We start from the raw sequence: 27,536 nt of genomic DNA, 5'->3' as shown, positions 1-27,536 counted from the left end.
ACAGCTGTAATGGACAACAGCAATGATGACTTTCTGGTTAATAACATTCATATTATTGGAAAATTTTACATACACAAATTCAAGTCTATGAAAGTGAAACCAAGGGTTAGTGTATTTCATACTGACTGAAACTATTTAAAAAAAATGAAACTCTTTAGTGTTATAGAAGAATGTGTCAAATTTTGATTATCTATTTCATTCTCATATTTTAACTTAACTGCTGGGGCAGGAGTAGTCCATGATGACTTGACTTGGGAACCAAAGGCTGGCCAGATCAAGTCCAGCACTGGCTGGTAGCACAGAGAGATGCCAGTTCCTCTTGGGCACTACTGAAGTGTCCTTGAGCAAGGCGCATAACCGCTCGGCATGTTGCTCCACAGCTCTTTTGCTCTGACATCTCTCCATTGATGCATATCTACTCTGTCTCGTGTGTTTTGGTCCTGTGTGTGTATAAAAATAACAACAGAGTGAATTTACCCAAGAGCGATCGATACAGTATGCCTTCTTCTTCTATTATTATTTCAGGCTCATGTCTGTTTTGTTTTTTGTTTTGTCTTTTCTGTTTTCTTCACAAACACTTTGGCAAGTAATAAAATCAGAATCAGGTTGTAATTTGGTAGGTTCACATACAAGGAATTTTTCTTAATTTGGTGAATAACAATAAATACAGTAAGAGAAAACAAAACATAACAAATATTATTAAAGTCAAGAATTCCGGATATAAAATAGAAATATGTATAATAAATAATACTAAGATATACTAATATATATTTTTTTGACATTTTCTGCTATTATTTTGAAGGCTCTACATTTCACTTCCTCTTAGCGGCTGCGGTCCTCCCCTGCAGCGCCACCTGTTGGCCGCTGCTGTTGTTTGTCATATCATCATTATAGAGAGGGTTACAGAGGCAGCAGCAGTACAATCAGCGCAGATTTGAGACCTCCGGGAGTCTGTACCGCACCGACAGAGAGTGACTGACAGCAGGAGCTTGTTATTGAATCGACAGATGACAGCGGACACACACCAGTCGACACACCGCTGATGACTCGGACTCGGACATGGGACTCGGGACACGTTTGTTGTTGGCAGCGCAGCACATCGACACTGATCCAGCTTCATGTTACCGACGCGTTGCTTTCGATTACCTGCAGCAGCCCGCAGCTCGGACCGTGTGAGTTGAACGGTAGGTTGACATAAAGCTGCGATTGATTCTCGGAGTTTTGTCCGCTAACGTGCGCTGCATCGTCCTCTCTGCATGATTCATCTATCTACGCAACGTTTACACATTGTTTAGAACACGGGCTTCTGCTTCGTAAACACACATGTGGTGTTTAACGTGATTTAAAACATGCAAATTAAAGTTAATGCTATCATAGCCACCATCTCTGTGTATTCCTCAGTTATAACTTACAGGGGAGAGCGGGGGCAATTGTAACATTTTTGTATTTTCATTCATAACTCACAGGCTACTTCAAATACACTTGTCATGCTTTGGTATAAGAAATATACAAATGTACACTAATTAATAATACAGTTGATATATTTTCACCAACAAGGACAAGACTATAATATTAAACTTAATGCAAGAAGTTAAACTGTTAGAATTTCCTCCTAGGTGGGGGCAGTTGTAACCATGGTTGGGGTAAATTGTGCCACTGAAAATATGTCATATTATTTTACTGCATCTCAAATAAAAGCACACCTCAAAGTAATCACATTACAGCTGTAGTGTAAGATTTTATTTTAGGCCCTACCCTACTAACACAAAGCTGTTGCAGAAACATAGTTGCAATGTAATTTTTGCAGCAGATGATGTGGCTTGAATGTCACATGTAACATTGTAGCAACCTATGTTGTCCCAATGTCTCCACCACTTTGTACGTTGCTGCAATGTTAAGTGTAATGTTGCAATAATGTAGCTGCAACATAATGCTTTAAGTGTACTGCTGCAGGAATGTTGATACATCATAAATGAAGTAACATCACAATCACATCATTGAGTGACATACTGTGTTTGTAGGGTATATGGTTCAAATTCTTATACATGTTAGGCATTGTATGCATTTAAAGCTAAAGTTTAAGTTTCTATTTTTGAAGAAGATAAGGCAACTTTTCTAGTAGCAACTAAATTTCAATTGTTCGAATTGAATTGAAAGTTTGTGAAAATATGTTCTTTTACTAACGTGTTTCATGCACACAGGGTTACAACTGCCCCTGATCTTGCAGCCATGATAAAATCTTGTATACTAGCTAGCAACACCTATATTAGCATAGGTTGTTTATGTTCATTTTTGACCAATAACCTAGAGATAAAAGCTATATAAGTTTAAATTCGCAGTCAGGCAAACTTGTACAGAAGAAAAGAAAAATAGAAAAAAATATGGCACATTCAAAAAGTGACTTTCATACCTTAGAATCAGCTTTTTGTTAAAAATTGCTGCAGTGTTGAAATGATCCTGCTCCTTTTCCACAGGTAGAGAGAGAATCCTACTGAGCATGCGCAGAGTAAATGTTATAGCCTGTTTGTGATTAGAGGAATTGAGTGTAGTACAATTGCCCCCGGTCTCCCCTAAGTATCTCGTGAATGAAGATGACTGACTCTGACTGCTGCCCCTCACAGGCTGAAGGGAGCTGCTCTGCCCTGACTGACAGTCCTGATATTTCCGTCCAGACCTGGTGATGATATGAGAGGCTCCAGGAGACGGGAGTGATGGAGCTGCAGGAGTTGGGCTGGCTGTGTCTGGTGGCTCTCTTCCTCGCCTCCCTCCTCATCGTGCTGGGATGGCTGCTCCAGTACTCGCTGACCCTGCTGCGGCTGCGGAGAGCCAGGAAGGCGGGAGCCGACCCAGCCTGGCAGCAGCAGCTCTCCGCCCTCACACAGCCCCTCCGTCACAGACAGGCTGGAGGTGTGTGGGGCTTCCTGTTGAAGCTCTGCCCGGGCCGGGATGGAGGATCTGCACCTGAGGCCGGGGTTAAAGGCTTGTTGACCTCCCTGTTCTCCTTTAAGTCCTTCCGGCAGCACTGGCAGATGACTTGGGTCAAAGCTCTCAATGAGCAAGCCTGCAGGCATGGGGTAAGTTATAGGGCCCAACTGACACTGGATTTGTGGGGCTGATGCCTACATATGGATAGATATGATGTTGATATATTGGCTGATGTGTTTTATACACACACACATGCACACACAGTAATGACATCAAAAATCAATTTCCCCCCTAAGTTTTATTTTCTCTTTTTTCTCATTTCAAGTTTAACTTTCATTATTCAACAAAAGCCTCAGCCAGACAAACCAATGTTAAATTAACTGTAACTAACAGTTGGTTAATCGCTGATTAATACATTACAGCAGCATTTAATCAATACAATATATACACGAACACTGTTTTTTTGCTTTTTTTTTTTCCAAATGTGCTTATCAAACACTTGTGTCGAAGATATGTAATGGAGGCAGGATATTTTTCAGTTTAACAATAAATAAAAAAAAAATATAGAAATTAAATAAAAAATAAAAAATAAACTAAAATAGAACAAAATGTATATTAAAGTTAGAAAAATGATAAAATAACAGAAAATGCTGCCTATAAAACAAAAAATACAAATAAAATAAAAACAACCTCCTTTATATTATGTAAAAAAAAGTTTTCATATTTCATATATTACCGATATAGACAAATAGAGTTGTGATAAGCTAATATTGGCCAATAAAATCAGCTGACTTGTAAATCGGTCGGACTCCAGTGAGTTGATAATTTGATACCTTGAGTAGGTGGAGGAGGTGTAGCTCAAATCATATTTCAAAGGAGGAGCAGAATAAACCTGATGGCAGTGTGTAGAGGAGCACGCCTAAGGTTACTCCACTGAGCAGCAGCATAAATTGTTAAGCAGGGGCTCGTACAGTCGGTGTGCCCATGTGCACTGGAAGAGAGTGTAGGCAGGGAGGTGGAGGTGTGGGAGTTGGAGTGTCTAATCGGTGAGAGGATGGGGGGCAGAGCTTTGCGTAACAGCTCTGAATCAATGCACAGAAGAGCGGAGAGGCAAGACCAGTCAGCGTACACCCACATCTCATAAAAATAGTCTGCTACCCCAGCCTGTGTGTGTGTGTGTGTGTGGGGGGGGGGGGGGTATGGACGTGTTCGATCACAGTGGGAGGAGAACAGAGGAGTGGTTGTCTCTCACCTTGTCTTGCAGCTCACAATCCAAAGCAAAAATAATTAAACTGTTTTAACATAAGTATTGCTACACACATGAATAAATATTGGGTTCAGTGGACAGTTGGTAGTCTGGCACCTGTTTAAAGCTTATCATAAGTCTCTAAAGGTCTGCCTCCTTTTCAATAGTTCCTTTGAAGTGTGTGAATCAAAGTGTGCCACACGGTCTGATGTTTCCTATGAGCACTGGAAGAGGAGATGGATCTTCTACCCCCCACTTAGGACCTGTGTGCGCGTGTTGAATGAGAGATGAGTTGGCGGAGAGTTTAAAGGGGTCAGATCAATCCATGAAGCGAACGTACACAACAAACAACACCCCATCCTTGGCTGATTGAAATCCTCTCCTCGGATGGTCAAGTCAACACTCATTCAGGAATGGTGCAGGCGTTTAAAACAAATCTAGAACTTTTCTTTAGGTACTCTGCTAACAATAGTAGGGATGTGCGTGATTAGTCATCCCGTCGATTAAACGTTGCTACCCACACTTTTAAGCACCAGGAACATTAGTTGGTTAAATATTTAATTAATTAATTAATTGGCCTGGAAGCTCAGTTGGCAGATCATCCACCTCATGTACTGAGACTGTTTGTCCTCTGCAGCAGATGTGCGCTCAACTCCCGCCTGTGGCCTTTTGCTGAGATGTTTTGTACCCACCTGCCAGTAGTTGGCGTTGTAGTGCTGGCAGATAGGCGCTAATGGCCAGGGATAAAGATGACATCTTGTATCCTGTGTGGTTTGACATTATTTTGATGTAGAAAATGAACATAAGGTCATACATAGGTTGTGTCAGAATAAATTGGCAATATGATAACCACACTGAGTCCAGGCATGTGACTGTTAACCTGCAAGGAGAGCAGGCAGCTGGTTCACTATTCTAAATTTGAATATGTGTTTAATCAACAGGGAAATTAGTTGCTAGGAATATTCTTAACAAATAGACAACCAACAGAAGAAAAATTAAAACGTGACAGTAGTTAGCTAGTCATTTGTCAACATTTAGGTTTATTGTCTTTGATTAAATAGTCATTGTGCTGTGTCATTTACAAACATTTGCAAAATTCTGTTCCCCAAATTAACGAACCAAGCAAAACATAATCAGAAAGTATGCTTGTGTTTTATCTGATGTAATACATGTCGATGAAACACAATTAACAACATAGTTTTTTATGTTATGTGTAATTTTTCGTACATTTGCCATATAGGGCTTTTTCACAGTATCCATATTGATATGAAATAGTATTGTAAATATGATATGAAATATGATACTAATTAAGGTTCTGTTGCATTCATAGGACCTTAGTTAGTATCATTGGTAACCCCTGTGTTTACAATTCTATTTCATATCAATATGCTGTGAAGAAGGTCCATTGTGATGTATATACATAGGTGCTTCAACTAACAGTTATTTTCATCATCAATCAGTCTGTTGATTATTTTCTCAATTAATTGATTAGTTGTTTCAGAAAATGCTGAAAAATACTGATCAATGTCAAAGCCCAAGATGACATCCTCAAATGTCTTGTTTTGTCCACAACCCAAAGATATTCAGATTAAAGTCATAAAGGACCAAAGAAACAAGAAAATATTTGTATTTTTTTTCTTAAAAATTACCACTGACATCTCTGCTTGTAATTAACATAACTCTTAAAGGAATACATTTACATTTTAGGGGGCTGTTAGTGTTTTGTTAACATTTGGAGAGACCCAGGCTAGCTGTTTCCCTCCGTTTCCAGTCTTTATGCTAAGCTAAGCTGACTGCCTGCTGGCTCTAGCTTCATATCTAGCGCACAAATATTGGAGAGATATCGATTATGTCAAGTCATTCCTTTAAAGCCTGACAGTGTTTGTGCTGGACTTTAGGACCTTGATTAAGAGGACAATGTTGACAATGAGAAGGACACATAACAGCCTGAAAACATCACTGTGATGTATAAACGTTAATGCTGTATATACAGTCCTTACTGCTGTAGGTGAGTGTAAAAAGAGCTCAGACGGAGCTTGCTGCTTCATGTTGTTCGAATCTTTCACGGCTGAAGGTTCTGTATGCATTTTCTCTGCATACCACATATGTTCTGGTATGCGGCACTGAGCTCATATGTCTCCATCAAAGTGTAGATCATTTTTGTGGCGGTAATGAGAGGTCATTGAATACAGCAGCGTGATTCTTTGGAACCGCTTCTCTTTGATATATGGTGGTAAATTGGAGTGTGCCGGCTTAGTTATCTCACAATGGCCTAATTAGTTGATCCATTGTGACCTTCATGGCTCTCAGTTACCAAGACACTCCACAACATGAATGAACCTTGGATGAACTTTGGTGTGTTTAGTTTTAGTGAGAGTTTGTTTAGAGGGGTTCCCAGGTCACAACCACTGTAGTTTAAACAGCCCTATGGCAACGCTAAAAACATGAGAAATTCTGCTTAAATGGGGTTGTGGTTTGTTTGTTTTTTTTGTTTTTTTTAAAAAGGAGGTTGCTATGAATATTTTTGGTACGTCATACATTCCTGGTTCTCTGTGGGTTTGATGTATAATGACTGCATGACCTTTACGCTCATGAAACTCTTTAAGAACCTAGTAGATACGAGGTTTTTACCCATCAGTGATAATGATGTTTATTGTAAGATAATTCTCCAGACTGGGCAAATGTGTCAGCGCAGGAGGAGATGGAGACAAGCTGTCCATGTCTGTGTGTCCATGTGGTGTTTAGTTTGTGAACTGAGTGTGAGCCAAAGCTTCCCGGGCTCACCCATCATCACAATAAAATATCTGCTAGTCATTGTGTCTGCGCGCAGAGCAATCTGTTCTTCTAAATGTGTCTGGGCCACATGCAAATCACTTGTGATTTTGTTAATGAAACTTTGAGCGTGATACCAAGATAACAAATCTCAAACTTGTCTTGTTAAATAGATTCACCTCAAGGACTCAATCTTAGACACTGTCCTTGTATTGTAATTTAAAGGGCACAGGATTGTTTTCATAGTGTCCTTTTGAGCAATAATACACAAGAGCGTGTGCTTTACTGTCATTATTGGCATGACATTGATGCAGTCAGCATTACTGTAAGTATTACTGTAGTGCTAATAATGACATTATAGCACACTCTCGTGTGTAATATTGCAATTTTACAACAGGTTACCAACAAAATAAAAGAGAGAATCAAAATGTATTCATATTTGTAGGCAATTTGCTCCCAAAGGGAAAAAAAACCCTGTTTGCTAGTGTTATCTCTGTTTACCTGGAAAAACATGGTGTCGGACTGATAACTGGGAAAGAATCAGTCACATCAGTAGAACTCCTATGTAATAAAACCTGGTTTACTCCAGCGAGTAGACAAACCCCAGCAATGAGTGTTTGGAGTAACATGTCACAAACTAATGTGTTACTATAATTCCTATACTTTTATTAGTAAATAGACATGTAACTTATTACTTTTCTCAAATTAATAACTATTATTAGTTAGTCAGTTAATTAGTGAAATTTGGGCTTATTATTCGTTACTTCTGTCTTACCTGAAAACAGTGGACAACAGCAGAGAACCTCAAACATTGCAGACAAATGCAGTCTTTCCCTGATCTATGATCTAAAGTCACCTGACCTTTCAATGGCCTAACTAATAACTGTAACTAACTGTGAAATTTCAGTAACTTACAGCCTATAAAACTGCTAGGAACAGAGATGACCAACTTGAGCTAACATTAATGCTTTCTAGGGATTGTGAGATTTCCCCAAGATAAATAAATACCACATATACAAACACTAAAGCTGCCTTACCAGCTCAATTTTGTTGTAACTGAGATATCTGCAGATTTTTTATTTATTATTATTTTATTTTTTTTACATGGACAGATATAGCTACGATGTCTGAAATTCAGGTGTTTTTCCAGATATTATAACTCCAGCACTTTGTAAAGTCTAAAAGTCAAAATATATTGAAAAAAGATAGATGTAATAATTTACAAAATTCACTTCACTTTTTTTTTTTAGATAATACAATATTCTGCCTCAATCCATATTTGTTGGCGTTCAGCCTTTAAAAAAAACAACATTTTCACTGTGGTCACAGAACAGTTTGTTCTCCGGCAGTATTCATCAAAGAAAGTGGATTTAATTATTCTATAAATGTTACTTTAACAGCAGTAAGAAATATGCATAACAGGAGATCATCGTCTATACAGGCCCACTGTGGTTTAAGAATAAAAACGTTTCAAAAACATTCTCCCTTCTGTGTGGAGAAATGTTTTTAGTGATGACTGGTGTACTGTCAGGCTGATTCAAGCCCGTTCCAGGTCAAGTTGACCAATCAGATTGCTTGGTCAGATCTAATTGTGGTGTAATTCATATCAGACAGATGCATCAAATGGTAAAGGAAGTAGTAACATGTTATAATAGCCAGTTATCTCTGTGCTGTTGCCTGCACTGTTTAGACTCAGACTTGGGATTTCACTTATCTTCTGACTTTTCACCTCCTCCCTAAAAACCAGACTGGAAAAACCTGCTGCGGGGGTTTGTGGTGAAGTATTAAGTAGCGACAAGCAAGTCATGTCGCATTCTTTGCCTCTTGCATAAAGTGAGCACCTGCCACCTGCCAGGCATGTTGCCGCGGCCACTCCGAAAACAGACACTAGAGCCACCGTCCAGACCATGGTCCCGGAGACTCACGTTCTCCTCTAACTTGCATTTCATTAATTATGTTTCTACATCAGGCACAACATGAGCTTCCCTGGAGGAACACCGTGCGATGGAGATACGGCTTCAGTGTCATCATGTGGGGATTAGCACAAATCCTTTATAGCATTAACCTAAGTACTGCTGCGGCATTTAAGATTGATGCTGACAGAGGTCTTTAAATAATTATGTTGAAATTCATCCAAATAAAGGCAAGTTGAATGAGCCGGCCTGGAAAGTTGGAACTATAAACAGGATTCAGCAAAACCCTCTCCTCTGCAGGCTTTCATTATGTTTAGCTTTTTATCATCTATGTTATGATTTTCTTTAAATAATTGTTTTTCTCCTGCTGTTACTCAGCACCTTGTGAGACCCAAAATGGTTGTAGAAAACTGATTGAAATATACACGTGTATTCACCATAAAATGAGCCGTTTAGTAGATTGAGAGAAAATTAATCAGTAACTCTTATGATAACCAATTAGCCCTAATCCTTGGAGTAATTTTCCAAGCAAAAATGGCATACATTTGCTCGCTCCAGCTTCTCAAATGAGTATATGCTGCTTTTCTTTGTCAGTAAGCTAGATATCCCCTGGTTTTTGAAATGTTAGTCAGCCCAAATGAGCAATATAAATATGTTTTTTACATCTCAGAGGAAATTATGAGCGTTTTGTGCATTTTTCTGACACTTTATAAACAAAACAATGAATCGGTGAAAGGACTAGTTGGACATTTTTAGGAAATACTTTCAGTTACTCTCTTGCTGAGAGTAAATGTTAAGCTAGAGCCAGTAGCTTGTTGTGTTGTTGTGGTATTGAGTGGGGTTGTGTGCAGGACTAGTTTTGACACCCTTGTGCTTGTTGTCACCATATGCAGAGTTATGTCTCACATAGTTCTGATATTATTAGACAATTAGAGTGGTGATGTTGTAAACCACTGAGCAGGACAGTTTCAGGGTCATATTGGATTTTTACAGGATTATATATATGATTTATCACAATACTGTAATATAAAATCACATAAGCCATGATAGAGATTTTAATCTATATCACCCATGTGTTGTCTGTGTTACTGGCCTCCTCGGCTGATGACAACCCTGATACCTGGTTCAAAGGCTGCGCAGTGAAGGATACTCCTTGGTTCCTATTTCATTTTCTCATAATTATCTGTAGCATTATATCCACAACAACACCGACCCTTGTGTGTAACGCAGAGGTATTTTTGGTCTGAATCATGCCCCAGTCTACTGTGGCTGAGTGATCTGCTCTAACTTGAAATTTGCACATGTAAGAGCATCATCATAACCTCCTCGATGCTTTAGTTCTCGTGAGAAATCTGATAAAACGCTTCAGAAAGTCTCTATGGTTTGAAGTTTGCCAATTTGCTGCAGCATCTGCAGACAGTTGACTCTTAATTAACAAATGATGTGGGAAAGCAGCTAATATGACATGCAGACTGCTAATGCAGCCTGTCAGATAGGGGTTTTTTAAGACCAGGTTGCTCTTAAGATAATTGTGAAACATAATATTCATTTCAGAACCTTTTTTTCTGCTCAAATGACACATGCCATTGTATTCCAGTCTCTCAGTGGGTGTAGCTGTTCATATTAATATGGATGAACCTTATGGATATTCCAGTAGCAATTAGAAAAGGATTTTTTTGTTGTTTTTTCTTGTTAACACCTTCTCTTTGGTTGTTTGGTCTGGCTCAAGACAAAATTGCTTGAGGATTCATAGTAATTTGTAAAGCTACTGAGATTGATAAAGCAATGCTGTAACTGTGATTCCCATTGCATAAGTGTCAGTTGGTGACTGTCTGGAGTTTTGACTGACACTCATTTCAGAAGTCTGCTTCGGACGCCCTTGTCGATATTCTGTTCACTGCAGCAGACAGTGACGCGAGCCAGGAACCCTCCAATACTGATGTGGGACCCTGTGAACACTGCCAGCTTACTGAACAGCTCATGCTGTCTCACGAATTTTGTGTGTCGCAGTGCCTCTGAAGCAAAGGGAGACCCTGAGGCGAGGCCTGACCCCGACCCCTGAAGTCCAGCACTCACAACAACAAGACGAGACTAAAACGTGCTTCAGGGAGCTGAATCCTGACAGTGAGCTGAGAGTTGTTACATAAATATAGTGAACGGCAGCAAATGGCACAAACTGAAGCATCGTTGTATGGGTTTGTAGAGACATGAAACGAGGTGTTAGTGACAGTGGCCTGTTCAGCTTCTTCTCTGAACATATTTAGACAAGATTTGTATTTGTATCTCTGCAACATTAAGTCCAGGGGGGCTGAGGAGATGGTGAGAGCCTCAGAGTGCATTTCTTAAGATGCAGATTAGAGGAGACAATTGCAACCTCAGGGTGAAAACAGAGTGTGTGAGTGTTGGCCATGTGTTGCAGCTGGGGTCTTCTTAGTCTTGAAGATATGTCAAATCTAACTTGAGTCTAATGATCACGACTTATAGGGTTGCTAAGAAGAACATCCCCCACCCTGCTATTTCTCACTCTTCCTGTGTCCCTGTAATGCAGGGATTTTGCCTTAGGCTTCATCGCAACTGGTTATATACAGTGATGTCAACAGAAGGATGTCTTCATGCTGCATAAACACACACATACAGATACATGCCAACAAGGACTGAATGATTAATTAAAACTTTATCACTATTGCAATATCATATACTGCAGTGTTCAAATCACAGGAGGCGCAATATCTGATATTTCTGAAATGTGTGTCAAAGTACCATTTTAAATGAAATAATGTCCTGGCCTACACATCATACAGTGTTCTACAGAATTAATAAAACACCTTTGTTTGGTTGACTCCCACAAAAATCAGACCGTAATCATTTCAATATGCTTTTCATTGAAAATAGTAATAATAATGATGATCAATACCCCCAATATCACCAGTCGTATCGCAATTGTAATATCGATTGCAGGTCCCGGCCCTTTTTGCTCTATGCTCCAATAACAGTTGAGCAGACTTGGTACCTCGGTCAACTTTCTCCTTTTCCTGTAAAAGCAACATATAGGGTCACATCTTAAGGTTGTCAATGTTAGCAAAACACTAGCTAACTAGCACCTGTCTTGCTTGTACCAAGCTTGTCATTGAAGCAAGTGAACGGACTTAGGAAGGGTCAGTTAAATGTTTTTTTTCAAAATGGCTCAGTGCTGGTTCCAACCCACATGCTAGGCTAAGTGATGGTGATTTCCATGGAGTTACCAGTTGACAAGGTTTACTATTGAGTGCAATTAAGCATGATAATGATTTAGTTGTAGGCATCCACAGGTTAACATGCCGTGACCCAAACTGTGGTTCCACTTAGACCTGAGCAGGCTAAACAGAGAAATTAAAGACACGTGAATCTGTTTAGCAGAATAAAAAACAGCTCCTGCACCTTTTGAACAGTAATCCCATGATGCTGCTTGCTTCATGACTCACTTGTTTATCCAGAGAAAATTTCTGTCTGCTCAAGTATTACTGCTGAAGCCTCTGGATATAATCTTGCCTTGGCAGGAGGACATGATATGGAGCTATTCAGATGTCTCTGGCTGGATTAGTTTGTGGAGGAGGCTTGTAGGACTCGACTGGTTGGCTTCTTTAGACCTGCAGACCATAGTAGCATCATCAGCCTGCGTGTGCATGTGCAGCTGACACATGATGCCAAGCCATCGTCACTGGGTTCAGTGGGTGGAAGAGGAGGACTAATAGAGCATACGAGTGTGCATCTGCAGGGAAGGAAGCTCCCTGTCCATTCAAGATGTGCAATTATAAAGAGGCTGGTGATTAGCATGAGGCCACAGTTCACTTCTTCCCTCTCTGACTGTGAGCTGCCGGTAGATGATTAATGCCCTGTGATTATGCTCAAGTAGATTTCTTCTTAACAACGGGGGACGTTAAGCACTCAGCTCTCATTTGCAGTGATTGTGCAGGAAACTATCCTCAGTCACAGCACCTGATGAAATTCAAATTCACCACCGGCCAGTTTTGCTTTTAACAACCAAACTTAACTTTGTGTGGCAGCCCTTAATCTACACAGTGATGCCTCTGACTCAGCATTTAAAATGGAGACACACATTCGGCATTATTCTAATATTATGTGGCACCTGAACAAGTTGCGAAGCTACATCCATAAATGTTGTTCACAATCGCACCAGAACGATGCCAGGACATCAAATACAGATGTTTTGGGTTGGTCCAGAGTGGCCAGAGCACAGCAAAATAATGAGAAAATAAGGAAACACAAGCAGAGGGCAGGGTCTCTAGACACAGCTGCCACTGCACACTTCTAGTGGGTCTTAAGTGGTGGAAAATGTTGCATATTATGTCTTTTTATAGGGACAGTTCATCCCAGAATGCATGCTTATGAATATACATATATTTCCTCTTACTTGTAGTTCTTTTAATTATGGCTGCCCCCTAATAGTCAACTTAACCATCAGTTGTGCCAAGAGTCTTAGGCCCTGTGTCCACCAAAGCCTTTTTCCTGCAGCTAGCATATTTTTTTTGTTGTTTCCTGTTGGAATGCTGCATATGTACATTCTGCTACAAATGTCAGCAGTGTGATGATGTGCTGAGTGTCTATTCAGCACTGAGTGCTGTCTGTTGGGAATTTTTTTCTGGTCACCAAGAGTTGAAAAATCTTCAACTTTGGGGAAAAACGCTGTGCTTGCTTCACAGTCACTTTTTACCCAGCCATTGAATCACAGTGGAGGAGCAGTGGGACAAATAGGCTGAAACAAACAGTGTGCTTCTCATACTCCTTGAGCCAGGCTCTGTCTTCTGCTCTTCAGTCTAATGGTGGTACTCACCCTTCTCCATAAACATGTACTGGCTTGGCTTGACTTGGTTAGATTCACATCAGCCCAGCATGGCGGGGATTTGCATCTCCATTACAGCAGGGCAACCTGCTTGAAGATGTGTCTTTTAATTCCACACAAGCTTAGCTTGAGTTGAGTGGCTGTACAATGGTGGATAACCACTTCATTTCCTATTACGTCTTCACAGTAAAAGACTCTTGTTATTTATTATCTCAAACCTTTTATTATGAAGCAGCAAAATCAGGAAATAATGGGTTTTCATCAGGAGTAACTTAACATGACTCCTTTACAAGTGAAAGCGAACATAAAACAGTAAAATAATGAATTCTGAGTGACAGAGATTCAGTTGGAAGCTACAAAAGTCCTGAGAGCTGAGCTCACTGAAAAGTCTTTCTCTCTGCTTTCCAAAAGGATGATGGAAAACCTCAGATGGCTACAATTATTCTAGAGGCTAAAAGCTAACAGTAGCTCACTAGTATGCTAATATGCTGATATTTAGCTGGTTGTTTACCATGCTGACCATTTTAGTTAAGCATGTTAGTAGGCTGACATTTGCCTTTTTTTGTTAGCAGTGTTAGTATGCTAACATTGCTAACAAACATTCCTTCCCACCTGTGTTTTACTTTGTTATTCCAAGTTATTAAACCAATGTGTTAATGTATGGATGATAAAAAAAAATTCCATTTAAATTTCAGAACATGAAGATTTTATGTTTTGTATTCTGCAAGTTAAAAACAAATACTTTGTTTGTACCTTTTTGTAGCCTGAACCTCAAATAGATGCCACCAAAGGAAAAGGCAGAAAATGAAGATGAGGGTCAACAAAAGCCACAGGGGAAGTGTATTTCTGGTTGACCCACATGCTTTACAGAGGCGTTCAGCCAGCCAGACCCAAAGGGGGTGATGCTGACAAACCTGAAGTGACACCATGGATGTCCTCAGGATCTGTTTCTCCAGAAATATACACTCCACATACACACATACAGACGAACAGTGGTGGTTCACAAGGACAAATCTGTGGTTATGCTCCTGGCTTTGCCCTCTCCATGACAAAATGAGCTCTGTTTCCTCTGCCAGGAGGACACACAACACCACAGAGCACCAGATGGCTACCTTAGAAGCCAATGGATACAAAATGAGTAACCTCCCTTTGAAGGGTTAGAAAACCATGAACATACCTCCACTTAGATAATCAAGGCTTTAAAGATTAAAATGACTAAATCAATATTTTTCAATATATTCCAACCATATTTAATTTCTGGGACATGACAGATTTGAACACTGGGTGATCACCATTCTCCAAGCATTTAAACTTTGAGCACTGATGTAAACACCAAATCATAGGATGCTGGGATTATAGTTCAGACCGGAAAGTGATTCTTAATAAGAAATTATATCAGCACCTCCTGGCAGAAGCACTAGAGACTGAAAATTTGATGAGCCACCCTTCTCTCAGGCATGCATGACTTTGACTGACATATATTGGCAAGCCTGTGCTGCTGTGTAGCCTTAAGAAATTTGCTAAAATATAAAGTTGTCTCCTACTTTTTAAAGTTGTCAGTTTCTTTCCATCATGGATTAGCTATTTTTTTTACATTAAAAAAACAAACAAATCTGAGCTGTAAATGTGTCGTAACGTGTCATAACTTTAGGTTTGGACCTGAGGGTTTTTTGGTTTGAAGGTTGTAATACTGGAGGGCGTCTGGTGGCCATACTCATCTCAAATCAGCTTTATTTATATAGCACCTTTCATACAAACATTTAGCCCGAAGTCCTTCACAGAGCAAGATTAAAATAAACTAAAATTTATTTATTTCTTTACTTTCATATAAAATGTGTTTTCCTTTTTACCTTAAATTGCCTCTGCTTTGTTTCTTTAATAACATAAAATAAAATAAAAATAATCAGCCAAGACCAAGGCATGGGCAAAAATTAGCCTGAATTTTTGAATTATGGTACAATTGCAAAGCAAAAACAATGCAGCACTCAGTAGCTGTCCTTTTATATATTTTATTTAAAAATAGCCTACATATATTTAAGTAAAATGTAGTTAACATTGCCGTCGACACCAGACCCTCTTAGGTAGTTTGAGTCCTGTCCCAGGAAAATAGGATCTGTAGTGTCATGTGAAAGATGTCACTGTTAACTACATTTTTAGACTTAGTATTTTCAGTTTTCAGTCACAGGTTGAGGTTTAGGCAACGAAACTATTTGGTTAGGTTTAGGAAAAGATCAAAGGTCTCTGCCATTTTGACTATTTCTCTTTTAAACAGCCACGTTGACTGTTCCACAAACAAAAATAAATCTAAAATAATCTAAAAATGTTATGCTCTTTTGCTCTAAAGATATTAATTTTGCAGAATGTTGGTGCCCCTCACTGCACTAACATGTAGAAGTATTTGCTCACAACATGTTACTGACTCTAATTAGCCTCAGTGCAAAGATGCTGGCGGTGTTTGACTTCAGTGACACAAACCTTTAACAGTGTACATCAACGAGCCACACACAGTCAGAACCTTGTGATTAATGGATTTGTCTAAAGCCCTTACGATCTGAAATACATCACATCATATTTGTTCTGCACTCTGGACGTAATGAACGGTTGGGTGACTGAGCAGTTTTAGAGGCTCCAGCCAACCGAAGTAAACACAGCCGGTTGTACACGCTGTGGTCATGTGACTGCGGTGTCGGTCCAGGGAACTACGTAAGCTTGCAGCGTTGCACTTGGCTTCCTGCCCTCCTGGCTGGAACACTGACACACACACACACACACACACACACACTTCACAAACTTTGTTATATCATCCTCCCACCTCTGCCCCGCCTCCACCGTTGTGTGTGATAGAGATTGGACTTGGACCTAGAGGAACATATGCCCTGACAATAGGGGATTTGTTTTCTCTCACTTGCATCTCCTCCTGAGCCAGTTAAAGCCGTCTATTGAAACAGATCCTCTGGCATGCTCACACTGTGATAGTAGTAGGCCAGTGGTGTTGCCACGGTTCTGCTGAGTCTTTTCTTACAACCAAGACTAATTCCTCTTACTGTGGGTGTCTTTCAGGTCCGACACTCGTACAGTAAAAGCTGCCTCGCTGTAGGCATGACTAAGCATCGACTGATGCAGCCGTAATAATGGAGGCTGTTAGGAGGCTTGTGCTCTCAGCGGCCTGATCGAGCAAGGGAATCCACCACTTCTGCATTATTACAGAAGCTCATATTAACTTGAACACACTCCTCTCCACCCTTTGGTCAAACATATGTTGTCATTTTCTGCCAGTATCTTCAGGCACTATTCATCTGACTGCACAAATCCACAGAGCTGCCTGGACCTGACCTCATGTTTGTTGGCAACAACATCTTCACAGCCGTACACATTACAAGAGTCTGTTTATTGATGTAAATTATCTGCAGCAGACTTATCAGTGTCACTTTGTAACGGTGAATCTTAATATGCACACATTGGTAATAAGAGATAAAATAATCGTTTATTAATCCCAAAACAGGGAAATATGCAATACTACAGCAGCAAATGGGACAGCAAAAGAGAACGATCACTTAAAAAAAACAAGCAATTAAAACAAGAGGAAATATAAACAAGAGGGAATATAAACAGTAGGAACAATATAAACAAGAGTAACTATAAACAATAGGAACAATATAAACAAGAGGGAATATAAACAATAGGAGCAGTATAAACAAGAAACAGACACAACATAATTGTGTTGACTCCATTACAAAATTTGCCTAGAGGAACATTTCTGATTCTGCAAAGATGGCGAGTTTGCTGTGAATTGTCATGTTTTTTAAGGATTACATTGTATTATCAGTATATGAACGATGTGATCAGTGCCATGTGTGAGTGATCGTCCAATCACTGAGCAAACATCAATGTAGGTCTTTGACGTCGCAGACCAGACATGCTTAAAATTCATGCCATGCCCCACTTAATTTGGATGTTAGAAGCGTTTTCATTTACGAACTGCCTAAAGATCCGGAAGGAATGTGACTAACTGTTAACCAGCTGCATTAAAGGCTGCATCACTGCAGTACGAAATCTTTCATGTCATCCCCAAGTGCCTCTCCTCTTTTCTCTTATGTAATATTTAGGACATTTGTTCTCTTCCTCTTTTGTCTCTCCCAGAGCTCCATCCAGATCACTTTTGACAGCAGTCTCCAGTTAAGTGCCGCCTCTGCAATAGATAGCGTGACCTGCACGGACCAATCTGCACACCGAATGGTAGGTCATCTCTGGGGTCCACGTTCATTACAGCCGTAACACATGCAGGGATTAACCTCTGAAGCAGACATCTTCAGCCAGTCACCCAGTACTTTTTAATTGGAGCAAAACATAAGAAAAAAAAAATTTCCTGGAACAAATTTTGGTGTCAGGTCAAGTGAGATGCGGATGAAGACATGGATTTTAACAGGCAAAGAGAAAGTTTAGTTTTCTCCTGTTTCACTATTGTCCTTTGTCCACCTCTTCTTTTTTGACAGGTTCTACACTGTAAATGCCAGGTGGACATGGTGACATTTCCTGTGACGGTCACCCAGCAGTCGCACGCTGCTGTTTCCATGGACAGCTATCAGATCACTATAGCACCTATGGTGACAAAGGTACAGAAGCACACCTGGATTTTTGCTCATTTGAGGGCAGGCCACTAAAACAAATGAGTATTTCATAAGCATCATTTGCATTGTTCATTCAAATGTATAAGATACTAGAGCCCAACTGACATTGGATTTTTGGCCTGTTTAAATTAAAATCCATTCTATTCATCCATTTCTAATAAATCATACGTAACTCAACTTGAATTAATTATTTCTGTAGAATTAAAATCATTGTTTTATTTGATGGTCTGCCTTGGTATTTGGCCTTCATGCCCTCAAAAAATTGACAATACCAAGTGGCCTTGCCTTTAAAATGATGAAATTCCAGTCCTGGTTGTAACATACAGTCGTACTTCTCAGCTCTGGTGTTGCTGCTTTTGTTTATGTAATAGATCTGAACACTTTCTCCAGGACAGCTGATAATCTTCTGTAACTTCATATCTGTTAAGCTGCTGTCTGCCTCTTTGTATAATGTGTCTGTCTGTCTCCATTAGGTGGTGGTGTGTCTGGAGGAGGTGGAGGACGAGGGTCTGCTGATGTCCTGGACTCTCTCCAGACAGCCATCATTTAGTCTGACCGTGTCTCCATGCAAGCTGCAGAGACAGGTGAGGACATCTGATATTGATACCACTAATATGATATGTCTGCCTCATGCAGCCATGAGAGACCTCAGATATCAGACGGTACAGAGTTTATAAACTCAAAGGCTGCACATGCTCAGAAAAAGGAAACACGTATTATGCAAATTGTTTTTGAGATGGACTTTATAAATCTCAGTCAACATGTTTTGCATGTGAGTCACTTTCCGCCCCATTAATCGCATCATGAGTCATGAATGAAAGTAATGCTGTTCTTGAATATTGTTGCATAAATGTTCACGCCAGACGCCTTTTGTCTGAGACTGCAACAAAGTCAGTAAATTAAGGACAAAACACATATTGTGCAGAAGTAATTGTTTTCATTACTGAAGACAGCTCTCTGGGATACCCACTGAATCAGAAAAGAACAATATTAAAAATATCTATATTATATATTTTGTAGTCAAGGCAAATGAAAGTGTGAAATATTGGGATTGGTTAAATTCCCAGACAGCAAACTAAATGACTTTTAGATTAAAACAACAGTAAACAATTTCATTATATTTCTTCCTCTAACTAAGATGATATCAGGTATAAACATTTATTAAAAACCCCAGTTTATTTCTGTTATTCAGCTTGTTATCCTCCCTGTCGAGACACATATTGGTTTTTCATCAGACAGTAATCAGTTTTTGTTTTGTTTTTTCTTCTCAGGGCACAGAGGGCGAGGTAGACCTGGACATGATTAAAGGACTGATAGAGGACACTCTGTTCAGCACTCAACCAGCCATGATGCTCAACCTCAAGACCTGTGTGTCCAGTCCTTTGGTGAGAAATATTATTTGTTATTTGCTGCCTTTGCAGCAATAAGACAAACAAAAACAATGTGTTTTCTGGAATAAATAAATTCCTACAGCTGTGTGCTTTGTAATAGATCCTGTTTTTAAAGGGATAGTTCAGATTATTTGAAGGCGGCTGTATAAGGTGCTCATCAGTACCATTACCTGCAGTATATGGCAGTCGGCACACCCCCAGTTTAGAGGAGCAGCAGGAGTACTGAACAATATATACTGCTTTGGAGAGGATGAGCAGCAAAATGTATTTTAGCCACTTAGAAAAATCAACACAAGTTTGAGTCTACACTATATTTGGGATGTTTTCACCACTTTACCTCGTCATCAGAACACCTTTTCTGATGATAATCCACTATTATATGTATGTTTCTTCAAATATTGCTGTCTGCAAAGTCACCAGATTCCTTTGGTGAAATCAGTAATTTTACCTTGCAGCTGGTCTACCGCTGCTTTGATCAGTTACTTTGTTTAAAATGTTCGTTTGGATCCACAGGTCACTCAATAACACAAACTAACAGATCGAGGCAGCAGCAGACGAGTAACTACTGTGTTCTGCAAGGTGAAAAATTTCTGTTTTTTCCAAAGGAGTCTGGTGGCTTTGGACACAGTGATTTTTTGCTCATATAACAGTGATTTTCTGTCAGAAAAGGTTGCCTGATGGCAAAATAAAAAAAGAAAATATACTAAATATAGTGTACACCTAAACTGATGTTGATTTTTTTTAGGTAGCTAAAATACATTTTCTCCTACAACTGCTTCTCCAAACTGGGGCCATGTTGACCATCGACTGTAGAGAATATACTGACCATCAATGAGTAGCTCCTTCAACTTCACATCAATTAATTCAACCTATCCCTTTAAATGTATCTGGCTGTTGAATCTTCTTTCTACATGCTCCCAGGCCCCCATGGACCATCTATCGGTGGGATTAAACTCAGTCCCCCAGAGTGTTCTGGTGAGGAGACTACTGCTCCGGCAGCTCAGGGCGACCTTAAGTAAAGGTCAGATGTTTCCCCTCAGCGTCAGATCATTTCCGCCCGGCTTCCTGCTGATTGTCGACGTCTCACTGTGTCGCTGTGTGTTTGCAGGTCAGTGGTCTAGATCGGGGGAGCTGTGCTGTGTCCTGAGCCTGGACCAACCCTCCACAGAGAGGGCAACCCGCTTCCTGTCTGTGCCGAGCAACACCAACACCCCACTGGAATGGAGTGAAGAAATTACTATGTAAGATCTGCTGTCTGTCGAAACTGCTGTTAATGCAGTGGTTCTTTAACTGAGCAGGCAACCTTGTGGGGGTGCAGAGCCACAGTAGGGAGGGCGTGGATGACCAGGGGAAAAATATAGAGTGAAACAAAGGTAAATGAATAAGATTTATATAGAGGGAAATAAAGAGTTTCCTGATGCTGCCATACCAACCTTTATTTCACGAAAATTCAACTTGAATCTTTCTTATCAGTTGTTTCCTGAAGTATTGGCAACGATTGCTAATGGATTGGTAATGGAGGAAGGGGGGGCATAAACTTTTTTCAGCTCCTGATGGGGGGCATGCCTGAAAGGGTTTGGGAACCACTGTGGTAATTTTGTCAGGTTTGTGTACATTTGTGCCAACATTAAAGGCCCTAAAAATGTATATGTCAGGCTGTATGTGTCAGTTTTCAGGGGCTTTAAAAGAAAAATCAGCTTTAGAAAGAACATTTTTGATAGTGGGGTTTTCATTGTAACACAGTTGTTTCTTGCGTGTTGCAGGGAGCTTGGACTTGAAACCAAAGAGCTGAAAGTAAGGCTTCTGGAGCGGAACGGCAAAAGGGAACGTAAGGCATTTCTCGATAGCAATTTAGTATTGGCTGCTGTTCAGAAACTTGATCAGCAGGAACGTTTAGACTGCTTAAGCAAAATCATTTACAGCTAAAATGCACTGTTGGCAGCCTCACTGTAATGGTCTTTGCTAGGGTTTTTTGTGACATGTGAAATGTCAGGGGAAGCTCCTGTATTGGCCTCAATACTGCATTTAAGGAACAGCTTTCATTCTGTTTGTACAGATTTATAAAGACTTTATTTTTGTTTCAATCTGGATAGAATTCTTACCTGGCCATGCCTCCATCACCTTGGATCCCCGGTGTAAAGCTCCTACTGGACAACATATATTGTCAATAAGCCCCGGTCATGGCTTGGCACCAAACGCTACCATCACAGCAGAGGTAGGCGACAAGATGCAGCACATTTCTGTAAAACATTCTCATGTTTTGTAGTGGCCAGTTACGTCACAGTTTATTATCTAACATCAGGCAAGCTGGAATGAAACAAAGATTCACAACAAAGGACAGGCAGTGTTGTGTAACAGCTGATACATAGTACATTGTCATGCCTGACTTCAGCCAACTTGTTGCCTTTTCTCCTTCTTGCCGTTCACATATTTCTTCCATGTCAGCTTAAACATCTGCTGTGTCTCTGCAGGATAACATTTCATATTGATTTATTCCCTGTTGTCCCGTAGCCTCTTATTCCTGCACTGATTAGTCATCTGAAAGTGTCCCTGCAGGATGTCAGTTAAAATAAAGTGCCCCCTCTTTATTAGAGTGCACTAAGTGCCATGCCCTCTACACATTTCATTTGCTAAATGAAAAGTTCATTTATTGTTATATTTTTCCTGACTCCTCCAGCTGCTGTATGTGGAAACAGAGGAGCCTCGCAGCGCCCACAATGCTTTGCCACTTCGCTCCTCACTCACCCCCACCAAGAAAGTCGACGTGGACCGAACCATCATGCCGGATGGAACCATTGTGACCACCGTCACAACCGTCCAGTCTCGACTCAAAGTGGAACGCAGTCCAGGTAAATTCACACAGTGAAGTATCACTCTGTGGCAGGAGAGGCGTGCAGCAAGAGATAAAGGAATGTTGTGATGATATTGACAGTGACGTAAATTAAGTAGTTGTGATGCCTTCCAGGTGATTCCCCTTTGCGTTCACCGTCCAAAGTGGAGGTGACGGAGAAGAAACCCACTATCCTGTCAGATGGCAGAGGCAGCCCCAACTCCAGCAGTGAGTTTAAGACCAAAAGGCCAGACCTTGTTTTACATAACAGATGCAAAGTAGGGTAAGCAGCGAGCTGCAGTGTAACACGAGATGAGAGGAATGCACTTTTCAGTACACATCATGCACTCTCTGTGTATGTGTGTATGTATGTATGTATGTATGTGTATATATATTGATTAAACTGTATTTAATTTAGGTTCACATCAGTAGCCTTGGATTTACTAAACAGAGAGTGGTCTTTAATTGTGCAGCTGCTGAGTTTAAATCTTGATTTTAATCATCTTAAACCTAGTTTAGCTAAATTAATCTTACAACTTATCTTAGATTAAATTCATCTTTGGTAGTGTAACCCAGATATTAAAGTATTTTCATTTTTGTTTAGTATAATATAGTTTTTTTTAATAAACTGTACTTTTTATAGTATAGTGCTGAGCTACATATTTGTGTTTTTGTTGCTCAGAGAGCAGCCGCCTGTCTAACGGCCTGGATCCTGTTGCAGAGACGGCCATTCGGCAGCTGACCGAGTCCGCCGCCAAAGTAGCTCGGAAGACACCAACAAAAAGGAGCACGCTGATCATCTCGGGTGTGTCAAAGGTCAGAGAACAGAAACTGTCAAATGTAGCGGCTTGTTGAATTTGTGCCATCACTGGTAAAACAAAACAAATGTAAAGAACCGGTTTTCTCACTTTCTGACAGCAGCCACATTGAAATGAAATGTGTGGGTGAACACAGGTGTTACCAGTGATACTAATTCTGATCCTGCTCTATTTAGTGTAGCAGAGTCTTTTCAGTGAGTCAACCTGCACAACAGCAGTCCTTCTTTAGTATCATTGGTAACACAAATGTTTAATCTAATATTCCATGTCAATATGGTTATTGTAAACAGGGTCTGTTGTTTTCAGTTTAGAGCTTAATTTTCAGTATTTATGCTTTCATCAGTAGTTTTTGTAAAAAGAAAACAAGATTACAACTTGGTTTTGTTTTTTGATGATTTATAAACCTTTAACAAAAACCTATATTCAGTGAATCTAAAGCGCAGTGACATGGAGCCAGGCAACATGACTTTGATCTAAACTTAGTCCACAGTAGACCCCATTGGACCACATTATGGTAGAATGAGAGTCCTGACCTCCTTTTGGCCTGAAAGCCTTTAGAAATGTATTCAGTGCAAGAGGCTGCGCTTGAAACCTGACACAAAAGTAACTGGAATGTGCAGGTATCATGATGTTCAAAGTGCTCGTGTTAAGCAGTGTTTTTAGGTTGTGACTCTAGTAAGTAGTTACACACTTTCATCTTTGTTTCTGTGTCCGATATAACCCCTTAATTATCTGTGCTAACAGGACTTAATTTGATTCCATATCCTCAGGTTCCGCTCTCAGAGGATGACTGTGCGTTGTCGAGCGGCTATGCTGCAGCCATGGATGCAGCCATGCATGGCAACCATTACGGTGCGGGGCATCACCAGGACCCAGATGAAACAACACCCTCCGACGTGTCGGAGCGTCCGTCTGTGGATGATGTGGAATCAGATACTGGCTCCACTGGTGCCTTGGAAACCCGCAGCCTCAAGGACCATAAAGGTAATGTCTTAAGGCTAATTGTGTTGTTTGATTGCATGTTGCCTCTTCTCTTGTTATTGAAACATGTATTGATAATATGTCAGTCATTTTCTCAATTAATCAATTAGTTGTTTGGTCCTTTAATTGGTGAAAAATGTTGATCAGTATTGTGTGTTTCCCAAAGCCCAAGGTCATGTCCTTATTTGTCTTATTTTGTCCACAACCCAAAGATATTCAGTTACCTGTCATAGAGAAACCAGGAAATATTCACATTTGAGAAGCTGAAATCAGAGAATTTCTTTCTTAAAACCAATTAATTGAATATCAAAGTAGCTGGCAATTAATTAAATCAATTAATAGACTAATTGTTGCGGCTCTGCATACATTAAAGCTAAATAGTTTTTTATTTCCATTTTCATAACTCACTGCTATTATATTAAACTGTACATTATATTTTCCGATGTGTCTTTTATAGTTTTACATAACATTTAAACCTTCAATAGAGCAATGACTGATCTACAGGCACATGATCACATGACTGACTCGAAAGTGCTGCTGCTGCCCTCTGGTGGACATGTTGCAACACACAGAACAGACCCAAGTGGTTTTGAATAAATCAGTGCTAAATTCAATTTGAATATCAATTTGATACGAGAACTATCTCTTGAAATCAGTGTATTAATTCAAAACAGTAGTAGCTGGGTGATTGGTCAGTGTTTTTCAAAACGGTCCCAATACCACAATTATGGATTGACACTTTAATACTTTTATTTTATTTTAAAATACAACTTTAGTAAAAATGCTCATTTACATCCTCTACCAAGTCCAGTTGCCTACAGCAAGCTTTTCTATGATTGTTTTGGTTTAATTGTTATACATTGATGTATTCTGCCTGCTTCCTCCAGTGAGCTTTCTCCAGAGCGGGTCGAAACTGTTGTTCCGCAGGAGACATCGAGAGAAGGAGTCCTGCCTCAGCCAGTCCCACGAGGACATCTCCAATATGGGCAATAACTTTGCTGCCACCGCGACCAGCAGCCGCAAAAAGTCCGGCAGCTTCTCCCGGCGTCTCATCAAGCGCTTCTCTTTCCGCTCGTCAAGCAAATCAAAAGGCAAAGCCTCTGCTACCAACGGAGGAGCGAGCTCGCTGGATAACTGATCAGCACTGTTGGGGTAGGACATCCTGACTTTAACAGGACTAACTGTCAGAAGAACAACTAAACCTTGCAGGAGTCCAGTCTTGGACAGGCTGAACACCCCGGGCGGGTCGTCACCTGGACATCTTGAGAGGAGGGTACCTCTGGGAGGGCTTTTTCCTCTGGAGAGAAATTATCGCACCTTCAGGACAGAAGTCATATTTAATCACATCACTCAAGTTAAAATGTGGTTCTTTCATGGAGAAATCTGCTGCTTGGTGAGGAGAAGGTGACAATGAAATGTCTTGTTCCCTGTTTGAACACAAACCACAGCGGGAGTGTTTGATTGTGACCGATGGTGAAAATGCTCTTAAACTTTAATGATATAAAAAGCCAGTTTGATGCTATTGGTTGCACTTTGGACTTTAAGGATTTTTTTAAATTCTTGCATTGTATAAAGGTAATTTATTATGTGGTTTTCATGAAACAAGTGCTATTTATTTTACCCCCCAAAAACAAGTCATCATAGTTACACTACATATACAGATACACTGTACAATATACACATCGCTGTGTTTTTCCATGCAAATGTAATTTTAAACACATTAGATTAAGTAGGTTAACAAAATTCATTCTTTATCTAGCTGTAATGTCCATTATATTTGCTTATACATTGGTTTTAGAATGTCGTTCAATGTTGTATCTGATATGATGCAGAAAAAATTATATATTTATTGTACTTTTTATTTTATAAAGGTACTTTCTGTGGAATATCATAATGAATTTCAATTTGCTTTTGACAGGATTTCTAGCAGACTCTTCAAGCTCGTGCAATGAGTTTAAATTTTTTAAATTCTGACATTTTTCTGTCACTTAAAAAAACACTTAATTTCCTGCTCTTTTCTTGGTCCTGATGACTCAGTTGAAGTCAAAAATACATCTAAACACATTATAGAGACTTCAGTTGATGCTCATTTGGACTTTCTATTATTGCAATAACTATCATTACTGTGCAGCAAGATTGCAAATATTGTGCAAAATGCCTGGCATGGGTTGCAGGCAAAATCATTTGCAGGAAATGCTGACATGTGATGAGTTCATAATCATAAACTAAACATAGCAAAAACCTATCCTTTGTGAACATTTAGGAGCGCTATCACTGTATTTATTATGAATAAATTCAACATGAGTGTCAACACTGCAAAATTTCTGCAAGTTAGATTTGAAAAAACGGAATTTGAAGGTCTCAAGAGGTCTTCAGAGATGCTCTGCTGAGGCATGGCAAGCTGCAGGTTTGTTGATGGATAAAGTGGACACACTCAGGGCTAGAAGTGAAACTGCTACTAGCAACTAGAGGATTGAGGAAGCTTGCTGCACCCTACAAAGGTAAACAGAGCTGGTATGTAAAAATGTACATACATTTTTGTGTTTTGTCAGATAAAATGAAAAATCTTTGAACAGACTGCATTAATTATGACTTTAGAATAACCCAATTAAATGATTTTGATTAAATATTCAGGTTTACTTGCATCGATAAAAGGATATATAGCTATTTAAGGTGGAGGTGGAGCCACTGCTATCAAAAGGACTTTTACAAACATGATCCATGTGCTTTACTAAACTACAACCAAGTCAGAATGCTGAAGAAATGAACAAAGCCACTTTATTGTCTAAAAAGCAGTGGTTCTCAAATTGCAGGGCAGACTCCCCCAGTGGGTGGGGCATAAAGGAATGCAGGGGGGTTGTGGATGACCAGGAGGGAAATATGGAGTGAAACAAAGTTGAATAAATATACTTTATGTAGGAAAAAACAAACAATTTACTGATGCTTTCATATTGACCTTTATTGTACTACAATTCAACATCCTAGTTGCTTCCATTGTTATTGTCAGTGAGTGAAATTGTGGGGTGGCTTCTGAAGGGGGGGGAGGTGTCTGAAAAGGTTTGAGAACCACTGGTCTATATATGGCTGGAATGTGAAACAGAAAGTGGCTGCTGCAAATTTTAAGATGTATGATTTCTGTTGTTATATTTGAAATGTTTAATTTATTGCAAATAAATTATTTTTGAAGCATCA

The 27,536-nt window shown here is 39.8% G+C and overlaps 1 protein-coding gene across 2 annotated transcripts; it reads left to right on the top strand.

Moving 5' to 3' along the window:
- Positions 1-881: 881 nt before the first annotated feature.
- On the top strand, positions 882-27,536 carry c2cd2l (c2cd2 like). Of its 2 annotated transcripts, none has more exons than XM_084731055.1 (15): positions 882-1,184; positions 2,622-3,074; positions 17,837-17,932; positions 18,190-18,309; positions 18,798-18,908; positions 19,596-19,709; positions 20,637-20,736; positions 20,824-20,956; positions 21,479-21,543; positions 21,809-21,930; positions 22,393-22,564; positions 22,681-22,773; positions 23,267-23,361; positions 24,134-24,347; positions 25,232-27,536. In XM_084731055.1, exons 2-15 carry the CDS (start codon positions 2,712-2,714, stop codon positions 25,480-25,482), a joined length of 2,049 nt encoding a protein of 682 aa, XP_084587181.1. In that variant the 5' UTR covers positions 882-1,184; positions 2,622-2,711; the 3' UTR covers positions 25,483-27,536. The 2 variants fall into 2 exon arrangements, with proteins under 2 accessions (XP_084587181.1, XP_084587180.1); XM_084731054.1 differs by having other exon boundaries at positions 23,228-23,361.

The sequence above is a fragment of the Lutjanus erythropterus genome, chromosome 11 (genome assembly GCF_056507025.1).
Source record: "Lutjanus erythropterus isolate fLutEry1 chromosome 11, fLutEry1.hap2, whole genome shotgun sequence".
NCBI classification, from domain to species: domain Eukaryota; kingdom Metazoa; phylum Chordata; class Actinopteri; order Lutjaniformes; family Lutjanidae; genus Lutjanus; species Lutjanus erythropterus.
The sequence above is the reverse complement of the archived record's forward strand: the minus strand, read 5'-3'. Positions and strand labels throughout refer to the sequence as shown.

Coding starts and splice junctions, on each gene's coding strand:
- c2cd2l (XM_084731054.1), top strand. CDS start 2,712: ATGGAGCTGCAGGAGTTGGGCTGGCTGTGTCTGGTGGCTCTCTTCCTC. Junction 3,075..17,836: donor AGCAAGCCTGCAGGCATGGG/GTAAGTTATAGG, acceptor TGTCTCTCCCAG/AGCTCCATCCAGATCACTTT. Junction 20,957..21,478: donor TGGAGTGAAGAAATTACTAT/GTAAGATCTGCT, acceptor TGCGTGTTGCAG/GGAGCTTGGACTTGAAACCA.